This window comes from Aythya ferina, assembly GCF_964211825.1.
Source record: "Aythya ferina genome assembly, chromosome: 1".
NCBI classification, from domain to species: domain Eukaryota; kingdom Metazoa; phylum Chordata; class Aves; order Anseriformes; family Anatidae; genus Aythya; species Aythya ferina.
Window position 1 is genome coordinate 88459776 of NC_140296.1, and position 14113 is coordinate 88473888.

The window sequence follows — 14113 nt, forward strand, 5'->3', positions numbered from 1 at the left end:
GTAGAAAGAAATGCTAAATTAAATGATTTATTAGATTATAAACAGCAAAAGCCCAGCAAGGACTTTTAAAGGGCTTTTATAAAAAAAGCAAAAGTTCAAAAAGCTTGTATTTGATTTGAAGCTCCATCATTATACAAAACCATTTGACCATCATACAGCTTGGTCATACAGCTACCATTGTTTGTCAATGAGAAAATGGTGCAATAGTGATATTGCAGCCATATACACAATATTTAAAGCCAATTTCTACCTGTCATCACTGTACAAGTCACGATAGATACTTTGCAGCTTCATCTTACTCTAGGAGTTTCCACGTTTTACTATATATGATACAATTTTGTGGATGGGACTTGCATTTTCCTAGCCCAAGGTTGTACATATCAAACTCATTATACATTCAGCAGCCTTTAAATGCATCCCACCTAACCAGTTAAGCTTAAAGGAACAGGTCTTCCAGAAACCGTTACCGTACAGGACATGAGTGTCTCCTCAGAGGCATTAATGCTTTCTGCTATGACAAATGACTAGGAGCCAGGTGTCAAATTTTAGACGTTTCTACATCACCACTGGGGATAACCCTCAATGGTTTCTAGAGGCTGTCAGAAACTTTAACTGTCCATAACTCTGATCACATCTCCTTCTGATTTGCTTTCCTCTCATTAGCATGTCTCCATTTCCCCTCTCTTCATTAAACAACTTTGTTGTTAAAAGCCCTAATGTAGCATGAGACTCCTACTTTCTGTCAGGGCATATACTTCTGCTCTTAATAAAAAAAACAAACAGCGAGAATGCCAACAGCAGAGATTATAAAATCATAGCATGTAGAAAATGATCCTTCTTAGATCTGCTTCCAGAAAACTGTAGGTTAGGGTATTCTTTATCTAGAGACTGCATCCAGATCATTTTATTGAATTAAAAGTGGTGGACCCAGCCTCCATGAGTTTGTCTAATTTCTTTTGAACTAGTTAACATTTAGAGTCCTGTGACAGTTGACTTACATAAATTAATAATTGTATATAAAAAAGTACTTCATTTGGTTCAGTTTGTATCTCTTGCCACAATTGCTCTATTAACTTTCTGCAAATTATTCATAATTATATGCATCTTTCATGTCCCTTACCTGTCTCTTTTTTTAACTGAAGGAAATTAATTTCTTTTTAGTATCTTTCTCCATAAAGAAACCATTATATACTTCTTATCATTCTTGCTTCTTGGTTTTTTTTTTGTTTTTTTTTTTTTTTCTTTTCTTTTCTTTCTTTTCCTCCCTGATTCCTATTATACTGTTTGCTGGAGTGACTAGAACTGCACACAATAGTCAAGGTGTGTACACCATAGTTCCTTAGGGCGTATTGAGGTTTCACATTTATATGTCTATTTCTTCCCCCCTCAAAAAATCTCTTTTTGAATAATGCTGAGCACTGGGTTGGATTTCTTTTCACAGAACTGTGAACAAAGACAACACTGCACTGACAGAGGGACATTTATATAACCTCTTTGTAGCTAATTCCCTGGTGCCAGTAAGGTAATGCTATGGCATAAGCTCACTGTCTGACTGTAGGTGCTAGAAGAAAATCTTTAATCTCTCTCTCCACTTATTTTCAAGAAACTCAAATGAACTTGGTCTGGTTTTGGCTGAGATGCAGCTACTTTTTCTCTGTAGAGCCTCGTATATTGTTGTGTTTTGCATTTTTGATGAAAGTAGTGTAGTAAGCAAGAGGTTGTGTGATTCTTAGCTGCCCACCGAAGTTAAACCACAACAAAACTGTATGTTCCTTAAGGTTTCCAACCAAATGACTTTCTTAAAGACAAGAAAAAAAAAAAAAAAAAAAAAAAAAGCCAGTGGTTGGTTTCAAATATGAATAGGATTGTATCTACAGGCTTAGGCATTATTGCATAAGTTATATTTTCCTTTTAAAGCAAGGAGAGCGTTAAGAAGACCATGTGCCATAACCAAAGTCACAGTTAAACAATAAAAACAAATACCAAACACAAAAACACCAAACACTATCAGTAGTCTCTTGCTCTATAGCAAGGAATATGGAAGCTAATAATGTGAAGGAGAAAAGGTATAAATAAATAAGTTTTGGATATACCACCACAAATCATGAAAACATTGCAGACAGAATGGCAGATACATGCAATTGCACAGAGGGAAAGCTGAAACAGAGGTAGTATTATGGACATAAGAAGGAGAATGAAAGCCTTGAGATCAACCACATGTAAAAGAAGTTTAGAGAAACAATAAAGTGCTGAAGAACAATGACAGATAGGGAAAAAACACAGCAGAGTGGTTTAAAGAGGTGAAATGATGGATGAAAGACAGAAATAAGAAAGTTGTGGCCACTGAGATAAAGGATTACAGGAACATCGAAGGAGTCGGAGTGCAAATTTTAAGTGCTGAAAGTTGGTCAAAACTGAGTCTTGGTAATTTGATGAAATCAATTCCAGCTAAAAACATATGTCAAATGCCAGATTGCATGAATCAAGAAAAAAATAAATAGTAACAGCAACAGAGTTAGTATTCAGGTACAACCTGTTCAGCAGATTTCCTTACACTGGTGACAAGGACTGAACGGAATTTGGACAGCATTATTTAAACCAAAAAAAAAGGAGGTGGGGGGGAAGGAGAGACAGAGCAAGGAAAATTATTATTATTCTACTTTGGCATCTTATCCTAGATACAGTAAAGACTGCATTTCTTCCCTGTCTATATCTCATCCAGAAGCATTACTCTTGCTCCCATATCAAGATAAATGTTTTAAATTCCATATTTGTTTTGTGGAGACAAAAGGGCAGAGAACTTTAGTTTAAATTTCTTAGTTGAAACTTGTAACCTTATGCAAACCTCTCATCAACTTCTTAAGCAATGTTTCCCCAAAAGAGTTATAGGAATATTTTATTTCAAACATATATATATATATATATAGAGAGAGAGAGAGAGAGAGAGAAAGAGATATATATATATATGGAAAGAGAAAAGGTTTTCATGTTTTCATTTCCAAAAGTCTGCACACAGATATCTTTATAATTGCATATGCAAGCAAAAACAATATGTGAACATATGTACATAACAGATTTATATATTCATTTACCCTATTTACATATAACTGGCAAACATCTTAAAGTTTTACAGAAATAGTCTTCTTAACTGACTAGACTATCACGTGAAAGCCAATCACAGAACATATTTTCCATCCTTACCAGTTCATTAACCAGAATGACAGTGCAGTAACGTTTTTCCAGATTAAAGGGAAGAAAATGAATCTCTAAGCCTGAAGAACTTCTCGCTGTCAAGAACAGTTTTTCCATTGGACTGAAGAACTCATGCAGGAGGCTGGACTGGTCAGCTGTTAAAATAAGTTTTAATGGTTGCTTAGATACAACAGCACCAGTTTCAAAATACTGCCTGAATTTAAATATAAGGATACCGTATACAGCCTGCTGTAGTAATCAGTATTTAATGTACTCTGAAGTTACACTTGTGTAAATATGCTGCAATATTGCATGCTGTATTATTCACATTCATTTTTCTAATTAATTTTGTTCTTATTTCATGCATTGAAGCAAAACCAGGGAAATCAGACTGATCTATAAAAAAAATAAAAATAAAACTCTTTAAAGATGTACAGCCTACAAGCAAATAACTCCTCTTACCAGTAAGAAGAATACAGTTTAATACTATTTAAATGAACCATCTTGCCCACAGTGGCAGAAACTACATTTTATATTATAACCTGAAATCCTCTGGAATAGACAAAAGCTAAGTTCTGGAAAGCTTACTTTCTCAGTATTGCTTTCAGGAAAAAAAAAAATAAAAAAATGCTGATAGCATTTTCTTCCTAGGATACTAGGAATCTTATGGGTGAATCTGTGAGTCAGACTACTTTCTCAGTGAGTGTTTTTCCCCTCATGAGCATATTTTGGTAATGCAGAGTACTTCAGAGCCTGACTTTCATTCTACCTTGGCTGCATAACCTTCTAGAAAGATCAACAGACTGAAACCTAGGAGATAAAACTAGGAGTTTTCAGTCCTAAAAGTGCAGGCAACCAAAAATGAAGATCACAGAACAGCTAAGGTTAGAAAGGACCTCTGGAGGTAATCTGGTCCAACCCTCCCTGTCTCAAGCAGGGGTACATAAGAAAATTATGCAAAACTCTGGCTAATTAAATGTAAGTGAATCAGCACCTCCCTCCCAAAATCCAAGGACCACATTAATGAAAGCCATAACCTCTACCATCTCACCCTTGACAACCTTTTCTTTCCATAGTCCAGTTTGTTTTCCAAACAATAACAATAGGAATTTCCCAATATTCGCATTTCAACAAACAGATAAATTGCACGTGAAACGGACATTTCCAAAGCTTACATAAACAATGACAAAAACAAACAAACAAACAATCACCAACAGAACCCAAAGCCCATTTTAACCCTTTCATCAAATATGGTAATTTTTTTACTATGTAAGGTAACAGTTCTTAAACTTGTCACCTGTTCAAGTATTTCTCATTCAAAGTATGTATTTTGCAGTATGTATTCCTCATTCAAAGTATTCAAACTGTGGTACAGACTGAATTAGTCTTGTGAGAATCCTCCCTCTTCACCTGCTTTCTGGACTGTGCAAAATTAAAACAATCACCAAAGAAGTACATTTATTAAATAATTTAAGATTTTTTGGCAGTTCTGTTCTTTATTATGGTTGGTTCAAGAAAAAAATACAAAAATATTTTCTGATTCCTACTGCTCTCCAATTAGGACTCCTCCTGACCCTTAATAATAACATTGTCTCAGAAGAAAACATATGTGGAAGACTCTTAGTTGGATCTTGTTTGGTATGCTACAGGGAGAAGTATCAAGAAGTATACTCAAAGCAGAAGTACACTTCCACAAGAAGCAAAAACATAGTTTTGGTACGTTACTTCATTAGTTAAGATACATACTTTTAATTTTTATGAGCTTTGCATTAGTTGGTTGTTAATCACATCTCAGAAAACAATATGAGAAATAAATATAAATAGAAGAGCTAGGCGATTCATATTACAAATCTGTTTTCCACATGGCCTCATAGAAAGCAAGCATTATATCCCAAGAAGAAAAAAATAATTTCATAAGGCAAAATTTTGCTCACGTGGACTTCTGACAGTCTCAGAAAAGGCTACAACTCCAGATTTGTATGTTTTTACAGAACTTTTGACTGACATTTCATAGGAAACAAAAACAAGAATTGTACTGTTCATGAGTATTTTTGAAAATAACTCAGGTATGCTGAAAAGACTCCACATCAAACTGCCATGAAGTCAATACATGGGCCATTAAAAATATATATATTTATTTGTTAAAGTCACTAGGAATAAAGTGCAGCTTTAGAAATCACTTCAATAAATAAAATAAAAAATACCAGATGATACACAGCTATAAATAATAAGTTCTGAGCATATTTTAGATGTCAAAATTCTGCTTATGCACATACTCTAATTGCTACTCTAGTGACATAAGGTGTGTTGTATAGAGGTACTTACAGCAATTAAAGTTGTTCTCTTCATTTGGCTCATTAGGCAGTGCACTGTTTTTACAATTTATTACATTATTTTCAGAACTAGAACCAAAAAAATGAAAGCAATATAGTAAATTTGGAGATTTCTATTATTTCACTTAACAGATAGCTTCTTCCCGGCTTTTAGACATAAATACTGGAAAAGCGAATGTTTCAAACAAAAGCAACAAATGTTTTGGAGCTATCTACTTATCAATAATGTCAGGTACCACCTCTTCCAGTTAAGTTAGTAGTAATATTTACAGCAGAGCTAGAATGTGCTTCCTTCAATTAAGTTGTATAACATCCCTGCAGTAATCTATAAACAAAACTCCACGTTAAAAAAATACAATTAGTATTTGTCAATCAAAAACATTCCTGACCAATAATATTTTTTGGTGAATTCAGTCCCAGTTCTTCTCTTTACCATTTCAGAATTCTATTGCAATAGGTAAAGAATTGTCCCCTGGTACAAAGCCTTGCATTCCTCTGACAATTGACTTCAAAGCAGATTTGCAGTGTTTCCTGTAAAATCTACTCTAGAAATACATCTAAAAATCCTATTTATTTAATGGTATAGACCATAAAAGCTTTAAAGATATCTCATAATTTCTACTTGGATCATAGAATGGCAATGACTTTAACACTACTACACCTTAGCAGGAAAAAAAAAAATAAATCTCTAAATAAATTAGAAGAGTTTACCACTAAACGCAACTTTCTAATTTGAGTATTTGAAATAAATATTTCTAGTCTCCAAGATGCACTATGTTGTTTCAAAACATACGTTTTGGTAGAGTCTCAAAGATACTTAAATAATTTCACTGCTCCCAAACTGCATCAGTAGTACACAAAATATTTAAAACTTTTAACACATCTTTTTTTTCTTAGAGGAAACAAGGCACAACTATTTAAGAAAAAATGCAACATAGACAGTGGAACATTTGCCTATTTCATGGGGGGAAAAAAAAAAAAAAACAAGAAAGCTGATGCTGTCACTGTCTCTACCTGATAATCATTTCTCTTCCAGTGCTCATTTCCAAACAGACTGAATTTGGCATCCTTTAAGAATATCCCATTCTCAGAATCTTGTCTTTTTAACTTTAGAGTGGAAATTAATTAAGTAAAATAATTGGTTTACAAACTTTCTGTTCACACAATAAGTATAAATTAGGACATAATTTTCCATGATTTTCTGTGCAAAGACTAATTTTACTCATCTCTGCATAGGTTTGGGGGAGTTTACATGACACAATGAAGAAATAGGGGTGTAAAAACCCCACATTAATGAGTTCATGATCTTGATAGGAAGCACCAAATCTCACAAGAGAAGCTCTCCAAAAATTTCTACTGTAGATAATTCTCTTCTTGTTTCAGTTAATTTAGTTCACATGCAAGATTCATTTCTACAAGGTTATAGCCCTGAAAAAAGGGGATGAGAAAGCCTGGGAACAGTAAAGCTTATCCCTCCACACCTCTTTGGCACCAAGGCTACAGGAATGGTCTATATACACTAACAGTGCAATTAACCATGCAACAGAATGGAATCAAGGATTTGTCTGAGAAATGAATGAAGAGGATGAACCTTAACCTAAACACCTTACTCAGTTCACAACAATGTTGTTTTTCAAATGTACTTGAAAAGAACACATATACTTGGGAAAAAAAAAATAACAAAATATTTGCTTATTCCCATCCCCCCACCTTATTTCCTTGATATTACTTTATATTTTATTTCTATCCTTCTTCACAAACAATTTCTACCAGTATTGACAGGAGCTGAGACTGTGCAGTTACATTTATGGAAGGACAGTTTTATTTAATTTACAACAAGTACAGGTAAGAACCCATAGATGCTGAAAAAAAAAACACTGTAATGCATCTAAAAGAAATTACTGCAAGTAGCTTTTTCAGTTCTAGACTCAGTTTTAATATTATTCACACATAAAAATCATTTTCCCCAGCAGTAAAATTTGATGAACCAGCTTATACCAAACAATTATCATGTACAGCATTTGGTAGCTATTGGGTCTCTCTTAAAATAAATTGTTAATCTTGCTGGGCTAAGAAAAAAATCACAACCTTAAATAAATGGACTTGTAAAATTCTCAGAATATGTTACCCTGGGGATTCATTTTAATGCCTATACTTAAAAGTCATTTTTCAAAAAGGGAAATGATCTCTGAAGTATGTGAGTATAACATACTATTTATTCTTTACTAACAAATAATAATTTATCTCACACAAAAATACAAAGAAAATACAAATTTTATACAAAACATCATCTCTTTCAGTGCTTTGTCTTTGAATCAGAAAGCCCAGTTATGATTTCAGTAACAGAGACGACAACAGAAGAATCACTGTAAAAATAATGAATTGTTCAAAAGCTGTTTAAAAAGAAAAGATAAAAAGAACATTACATGGAAATACATTGTACTTTGACGCCAAAACAGTACAGCATAAGTCTTCACTGGGGTGAACCATACTTTGAATAAATCTTATTTTCTGAGGTGAATGGCAGAGAAACTCATTGCACTGATTGGAAGGTCTGCCTCTGTAAAATTATTCTCACCCAAATGAACAAAGTATCTGCAGATACATAAATTGAAAGAGAATTGAGCTGTATATTGGCAGATGAGTACATTGTGTCTTGTCCTTCTGAAATAAAAATAAATTGCATCCCATGTAATAATAAAAATAAAAATAATATAATTAAGATCAGGAAAGTATTGAAGGCATACCTTCAGTCTAGCTCAATACATTTCCTTTAAATACAGGGAGAAATGAGAGGGTTAGGCAGAACAGCTTAATGCTACCATAAAATAAGTCTACACAGACAGTTTGCTATGGCATTAAGCCTGCAGTACTGTCCTATGAGGCCTTATGCACCAATCATTCTACTCCATGTTCATACTGAATTTTACTGTATGAAAAATATTTCTGGTGAAGAAGACAAGACAAGCTTTGACATCAAGGTTATACATGTGCTGTTCAGACACAAGGGCAAAGAATCCATGAGCTAATTATGGGACTAAGCACATTGTATCACAATGTGGTTCAGGTTTCAGTCTGAAAACTCAGGTATCAGAAGCAATTTAATTTAATGGAAGGAATGGTAACTAAGCAACTTCACGTTTGTTTTGTTTTGTTTTGTTTTGTTGTTTTTTTTTTTTTGCAAACAATTGGCCACTTCCAAATAAGAGGTTTTTTTTACCATGCATTAAATAGACTAAAAGATCTACAAGTATGTTACATGTGAGGGTTGGCTTAGGAGGGCGCCTCTCAACTGTTTGGTAACAAAACCCGGTTGAGTCAAAGAAAACAACAGGTGTGAATACTTCCAACTGATTCTAACAGTGGTTTAGTCTAATCTGTTCAAATTTGTACTAGGAACTACTTAAATACTTGGTCACCAGTAAGAAACAGTTCAGTAGCTATCATCTCTGAGTTGCCTCTTCCTGCATAGTACCACAAAGAGGCTGGGCTTGCCATGTTAGCAGGCATACCAGAAATCAAGTCTGGATCAAAAGTAAAAAACATCTCTGCAGTCTACATTGGCCCATGCAAGCCATTAAACACACTTTCTATCCAATAGATTCTTGCATAAGGAAAATTATTTTGCTTTCTGTATTAGAGTTTGGAGTAGAATTTCTCAGATGGTCTTTTTAAGTTCCTTCCAGTTCCAGATTCTACATATTACTGATGTGAAAAGAAAACTAACAGGTGTCAGCCACCACAGGGAAATCTCAAGTCCATACAGCAGCAACTTCATCAATAAACTTTAGAAGACAAAAGGAATTAAACTGTTTATTAGAAAGGATACAACAGCTTACTAGTGCAGTGAAAATACTGAAACATTTGAGCAGAAAACTCATATATATATTTGCCATTTTCAACACTCTGTGGGTTAGTTTGTGATCTCAGAACAAAGACTATGACGGGAAGTAAAACAGGAACTGCCCAAAAAACGTAGTGTGGCTTATATTAGTATAGATCAGTTTCACAGAATTTCACAGAATTTCTAGGTTGGAAGAGACCTCAAGATCATCGAGTTCAACCTCTGACCTAACACTAACAGTCCTCCACTAAACCATATCCCTAAGCTCTACATCTAAACGTCTTTTAAAGACTTCCAGGGATGGTGACTCCACCACTTCCCTGGGCAGCCTGTTCCAGTGTCTAACAACCCTTTCGGTAAAGAAGTTCTTCCTAACATCTAACCTAAAACTCCCCTGGCGTAACTTAAGCCCATTCCCCCTCGTCCTGTCACCAGGCACGTGGGAGAACAGACCAACCCCCACCTCGCTACAGCCTCCCTTGAGGTACCTATAGAGAGCGATAAGGTCACCCCTGAGCCTCCTTTTCTCCAGGCTGAACAAGCCCAGCTCCCTCAGCCGCTCCTCGTAGGACTTGTTCTCCAGACCCCTCACCAGCTTCATCGCCCTTCTCTGGACCCACTCAAGCACCTCGATGTCCTTCTTGTAGCGAGGGTGCCAAAACAACACAGTACTCGAGGTGCGGCCTCACCAGAGCCGAGTACAGGGGGACAATCACCTCCCTAGCCCTGCTGGCCACGCTGTTTCTTATATAAGCCAGGATGCTGTTGGCCTTCTTGGCCACCTGAGCACCTGAGTTGGCTGGCTCATATTCAGCCCACTATCCACCAATACTCCCAGGTCCTTCTCTGCCTGGCAGCTCTCCAACCACTCATCCCCCAGCCTGTAGCTCTGCTTGGGGGTATTGCGCCCCAGATGGAGGACCCGGCACTTGGCCTTGTTAAAATATTAATCAGAATTGTGATGACTCCTAACTATATTTCTAAACCACATTTTCTTAACAGATATAACATCTCATAATCTATATTAGACGTGGACACAACAGACCCTTTTAGATCTTTTTTTTTTTTTCCATGAGATAAATACAATTATTCTGTTCAGTGTAAGTCTTTCTTTGAAGCATGGAACTGCTTACAACAAGGAGTACACAAATATATAAATACATAAAATTCCAAATGTTTGGATTTTCTGGTATTATCCCTGGTTAAAATAAAAAGTAAGCAATGCTAAGAAGCTATATGCAATATTCTGTGGATACAACAGAAGGAAGGGATGCCATCCAAAGGGACCTGGACAAGCTTGAGAACCGGGCCCACATGGACACAGTGAGGTTCAACAAGTCCAAGTGCAAGGTGTTGCACCTCTCAGTCCCAGACATGAGGATATACTGAAAGAACTCATTGAGAGCAGCCCTGTGGAGAGAGACTTGGGAGATCTGCTGGACAAAAAGCTTGACATGAGCCAGTATTGCACACTTGCAGCCCAGAAGGCCAACCGCGTCCTGGGCTGCATCAACAGAGGCCAGCGGGGGAGGGAGGGGATTGTTCCCCTCTGCTCTGCCCTTGTGAGGCCCCACCTGGAGTGCTGCATCCTGGTCTGTGGCCCTCAGCACAAGAAAGATGTGGGGCTGTTAGAGCAGGACCAGAAAAGGGCCATAGAGATGATCAGAGGGCTGGAGCACCTCTCCTGTGAAGAAAGGCTGAGGTAGCTGGGGCTGTTCAGCCTGAAGAAGAGAAGGCTCCAGGAAGACATAGGGAGAAAGAGATAGGAAAAGAGAGAACTGTTTTAAACTAAAAGAGGAGAGATTTAGATTAGATGTTAGGAGGAAATTCTTTACTCCTAGGCACTGAAACAGGCTTGCCAGAGAAGTTGTAGATGCCCCATCCCTAGAAGTGCTCAAAGCCATGTTAGATGGAGCCCTGGGAAACCTGATCTAGTGGGTAGGCTCACTTGAAACTTCAAGATGTTAGGATTGAAACATGCAAAGGATATAAATCATGCACACACAATTACTTAAAATGTAAGCACTGATGTTATGATAAAGTTACAATTAGAGAGCACTTGGCCCCCATTTTGTAGAGGGCATTTTCTACATTTTATCAAAAGAATAAAAAATGATTGCAGGTACAATCTACGTATTGATCAATAATATATTGTAAAAATAGTAACTTTTAGCACAAATTTCAGAAGTTTGTTATGTTCCATTCAAGAAACAATCATTCTTAAAAGGAGCATCTAAATGGATTTTACACATAAAAGAAACATCAGATCATATGTTTGCAGATACTGGAGATCAATAAAATGCAAATCAATACTGCAGCTTTCTAAAGACTTAAGCTGCCCTCAAATCAATTTTAATGAGAGTTAGGCCTAGATGTATGACTACAATTACAATTTTTTAGATTGTGTTATTTATTGAAGATAAATTATGCAGATGAAAAGGCATTTTCTAACTATTCCAATAGTTTCTGATACCTTAAAGTATAATTTACTAGTAAAATCTGTAACCTCTGTAACACTGAGGTTAATTGCTAAATGTTCAATTATTGTAGCACAGCTGGTAAATGTAGCTTGGCTGTGAGTGCACAGAGCACACAGGACACAAACAAAGGACAGAACAGCATTGAAAGCGTCCACCTCTGATATCTATGTAATAGTGTTTTGGTAGCTACAGTATTCTTTCTTGACAATGTTTTGGAGTTGGAGTATTCTTCACATTCAATGTGAGAGGGCTGCTGGTGGTGTATTTTAAAAGTTAGTTCCTGCTTCTTTTGTTAAGAAATCTGATTGGTTACACATTGGTTATCTTTCCAGTAAGCTGACTTCTGTTGTTTGTGGTTTTATTTTGTTTTGTTTTTAATCTACTATACTATTCCAACTGATGTTTATGAATGTTGATCTATGAATAAATAATTATAAAATACAGTTGAAGTGATGGGAGGCTAGAGAAACAGATCTCTGTAACTAAATAACCAAATATGCAAATGAAGAATCTAAATAGACATAGAATTAAAACTTTTAGTCCTTGGCTGAAAAATAGAGTTATTAAAAGGACATTTATTAAAACAGTGCAATTCATAACATATGGCAAGTTCCAAAAATAGTATTAGACATTTGTGGTCATCCTTTCTCTATGCTGAACCATTTCAAAAGAGTGCCCTAAAGATTGCCATACCTGTTCTGGATTGTCTGTTTCTCCTTTAACCTTGACTATGAACAGTTCTAATCTACATCTCTCCTCTGCAATGCCCCTAAAGATTACTGCCTGTTCATCTAAACAGCTTGGTATTTATCTCACTGTCTAACAATTAAAGACAGTGAAGACTGAAATACCTGCTTTCGGACTGTAAGGTGTCTTAAGCACAGAACCTTCTTTACGATACACTTCTCCTCGACTCCCACTCCAAATTACTGTTTTTCAGTCTTTGACATTTTATTACCTTTACCACACTTACTTTGAACTCTCCTTCACATTCCACATTGCCTATGCTAGAAAATCTGTCCCTAGTCTGTTTAAGCAATAAAGTCTAGAAACAAAATAATATTAACTTATATCAATATTTCTGCACTAATATCCCCTCATACTCATTTGCATCTGCAGGGGCCTACTTAACCTGTAACATTTTAGACTTCAGCACAATTAGAATTCTCTAGACTGCCTATTTATAATTTAAAATGTGATCTCATTGTTACACCTTCAAACACACCTACAGTCTTCATTCTGAGATTCAGAACTATTCCTTCTCTTTTTCAGGTCCTGGCGAACTGGAGTCTTACTGATATTTTCTGTCAACACTTCAGTCACCTAAGTCACCATGATTGCCCCTGTCCCAGCATCAATATTTCACCTTTCAATTCTACTTCGTATAACACTTCTTCTAGTTAGCATATTACTATCATTTTTACCTTTTATACTATATTTGTCTTTCCTCCACTGTTTGAATAAATTATCTGTAAGGTATTTCAAAAATGTTACACAGTCCTACCATACTTCCGTTTCTCAGCCTGTAGTTCTTTACAACTGGTATGGACACAGCTACACACAAATATGTAATACTAATGAAACTGTACAACTCTTTATAGTATAATTAGTAATTACAATTTAAAACTTACCTGAATGTTTGCTCTTGCTTTACTTGCCTGGCTTGATATATCTGTTCTGGCTGAGTTAAGCAACTTGTGGATTCCAGCAAAATGACCCTGGAATATGGCAAGTACACTTAAACACTACATTTTACTAGCAGAATGAGGAAAAAATCTGGCTTTTTTCAAAAATTAAAAAAAAAAAAAAATCACAAACAAGAACAATGTGCTTTTCAAGACGAATGATATTCATATTTTTAAATTGGAAAAACTATTCTAAAGTATAATTTATGCTATGCTCTGTGCTAATTTAAATGAGTGAAAATAATTTCATTTACATTTGAACAGAGACCTAAAGTGTTTTTTGTTTGTTTGTTTGTTTTGGGAATGTGGGAATCTATTAAGATACAGGAAGATACAGGAAATTGTCATTTCCCTAATTAAACATGAACAAATGCTTCACTTTCATTTTTCCTAGAAGATTATGATCTTCTTTCCTTTTGTGTACATTACATTGTGCACACATTATTTCCATTGAAGGAAATGGATAATCCACTCATCTACTGCTAGTCATTATTAAAGAACTAGGTTTTGGTATCATTGTAGAACTTCTGTTACATGGCACCAGCCACTGAATTCATTCATCTGAAGCCAGACTTCTGC

The 14113-nt window shown here is 35.7% G+C and overlaps 1 protein-coding gene across 1 annotated transcript in view; it reads right to left on the reverse strand.

The window, feature by feature from the left end:
- The window catches only part of CFAP47 (cilia and flagella associated protein 47), a 300477-nt gene that overhangs the window by 191306 nt on the left and 95058 nt on the right, over positions 1-14113 (reverse strand). Inside the window, exons 39-41 of the mRNA XM_084506723.1 lie at positions 13481-13567; positions 5518-5594; positions 3202-3347 (exon numbers count right to left, since the gene is read on the reverse strand). Of these exons, the coding sequence (XP_084362849.1) occupies positions 3202-3347; positions 5518-5594; positions 13481-13567 (310 nt within the window). The remainder of the gene's footprint in view (positions 1-3201; positions 3348-5517; positions 5595-13480; positions 13568-14113) is intronic.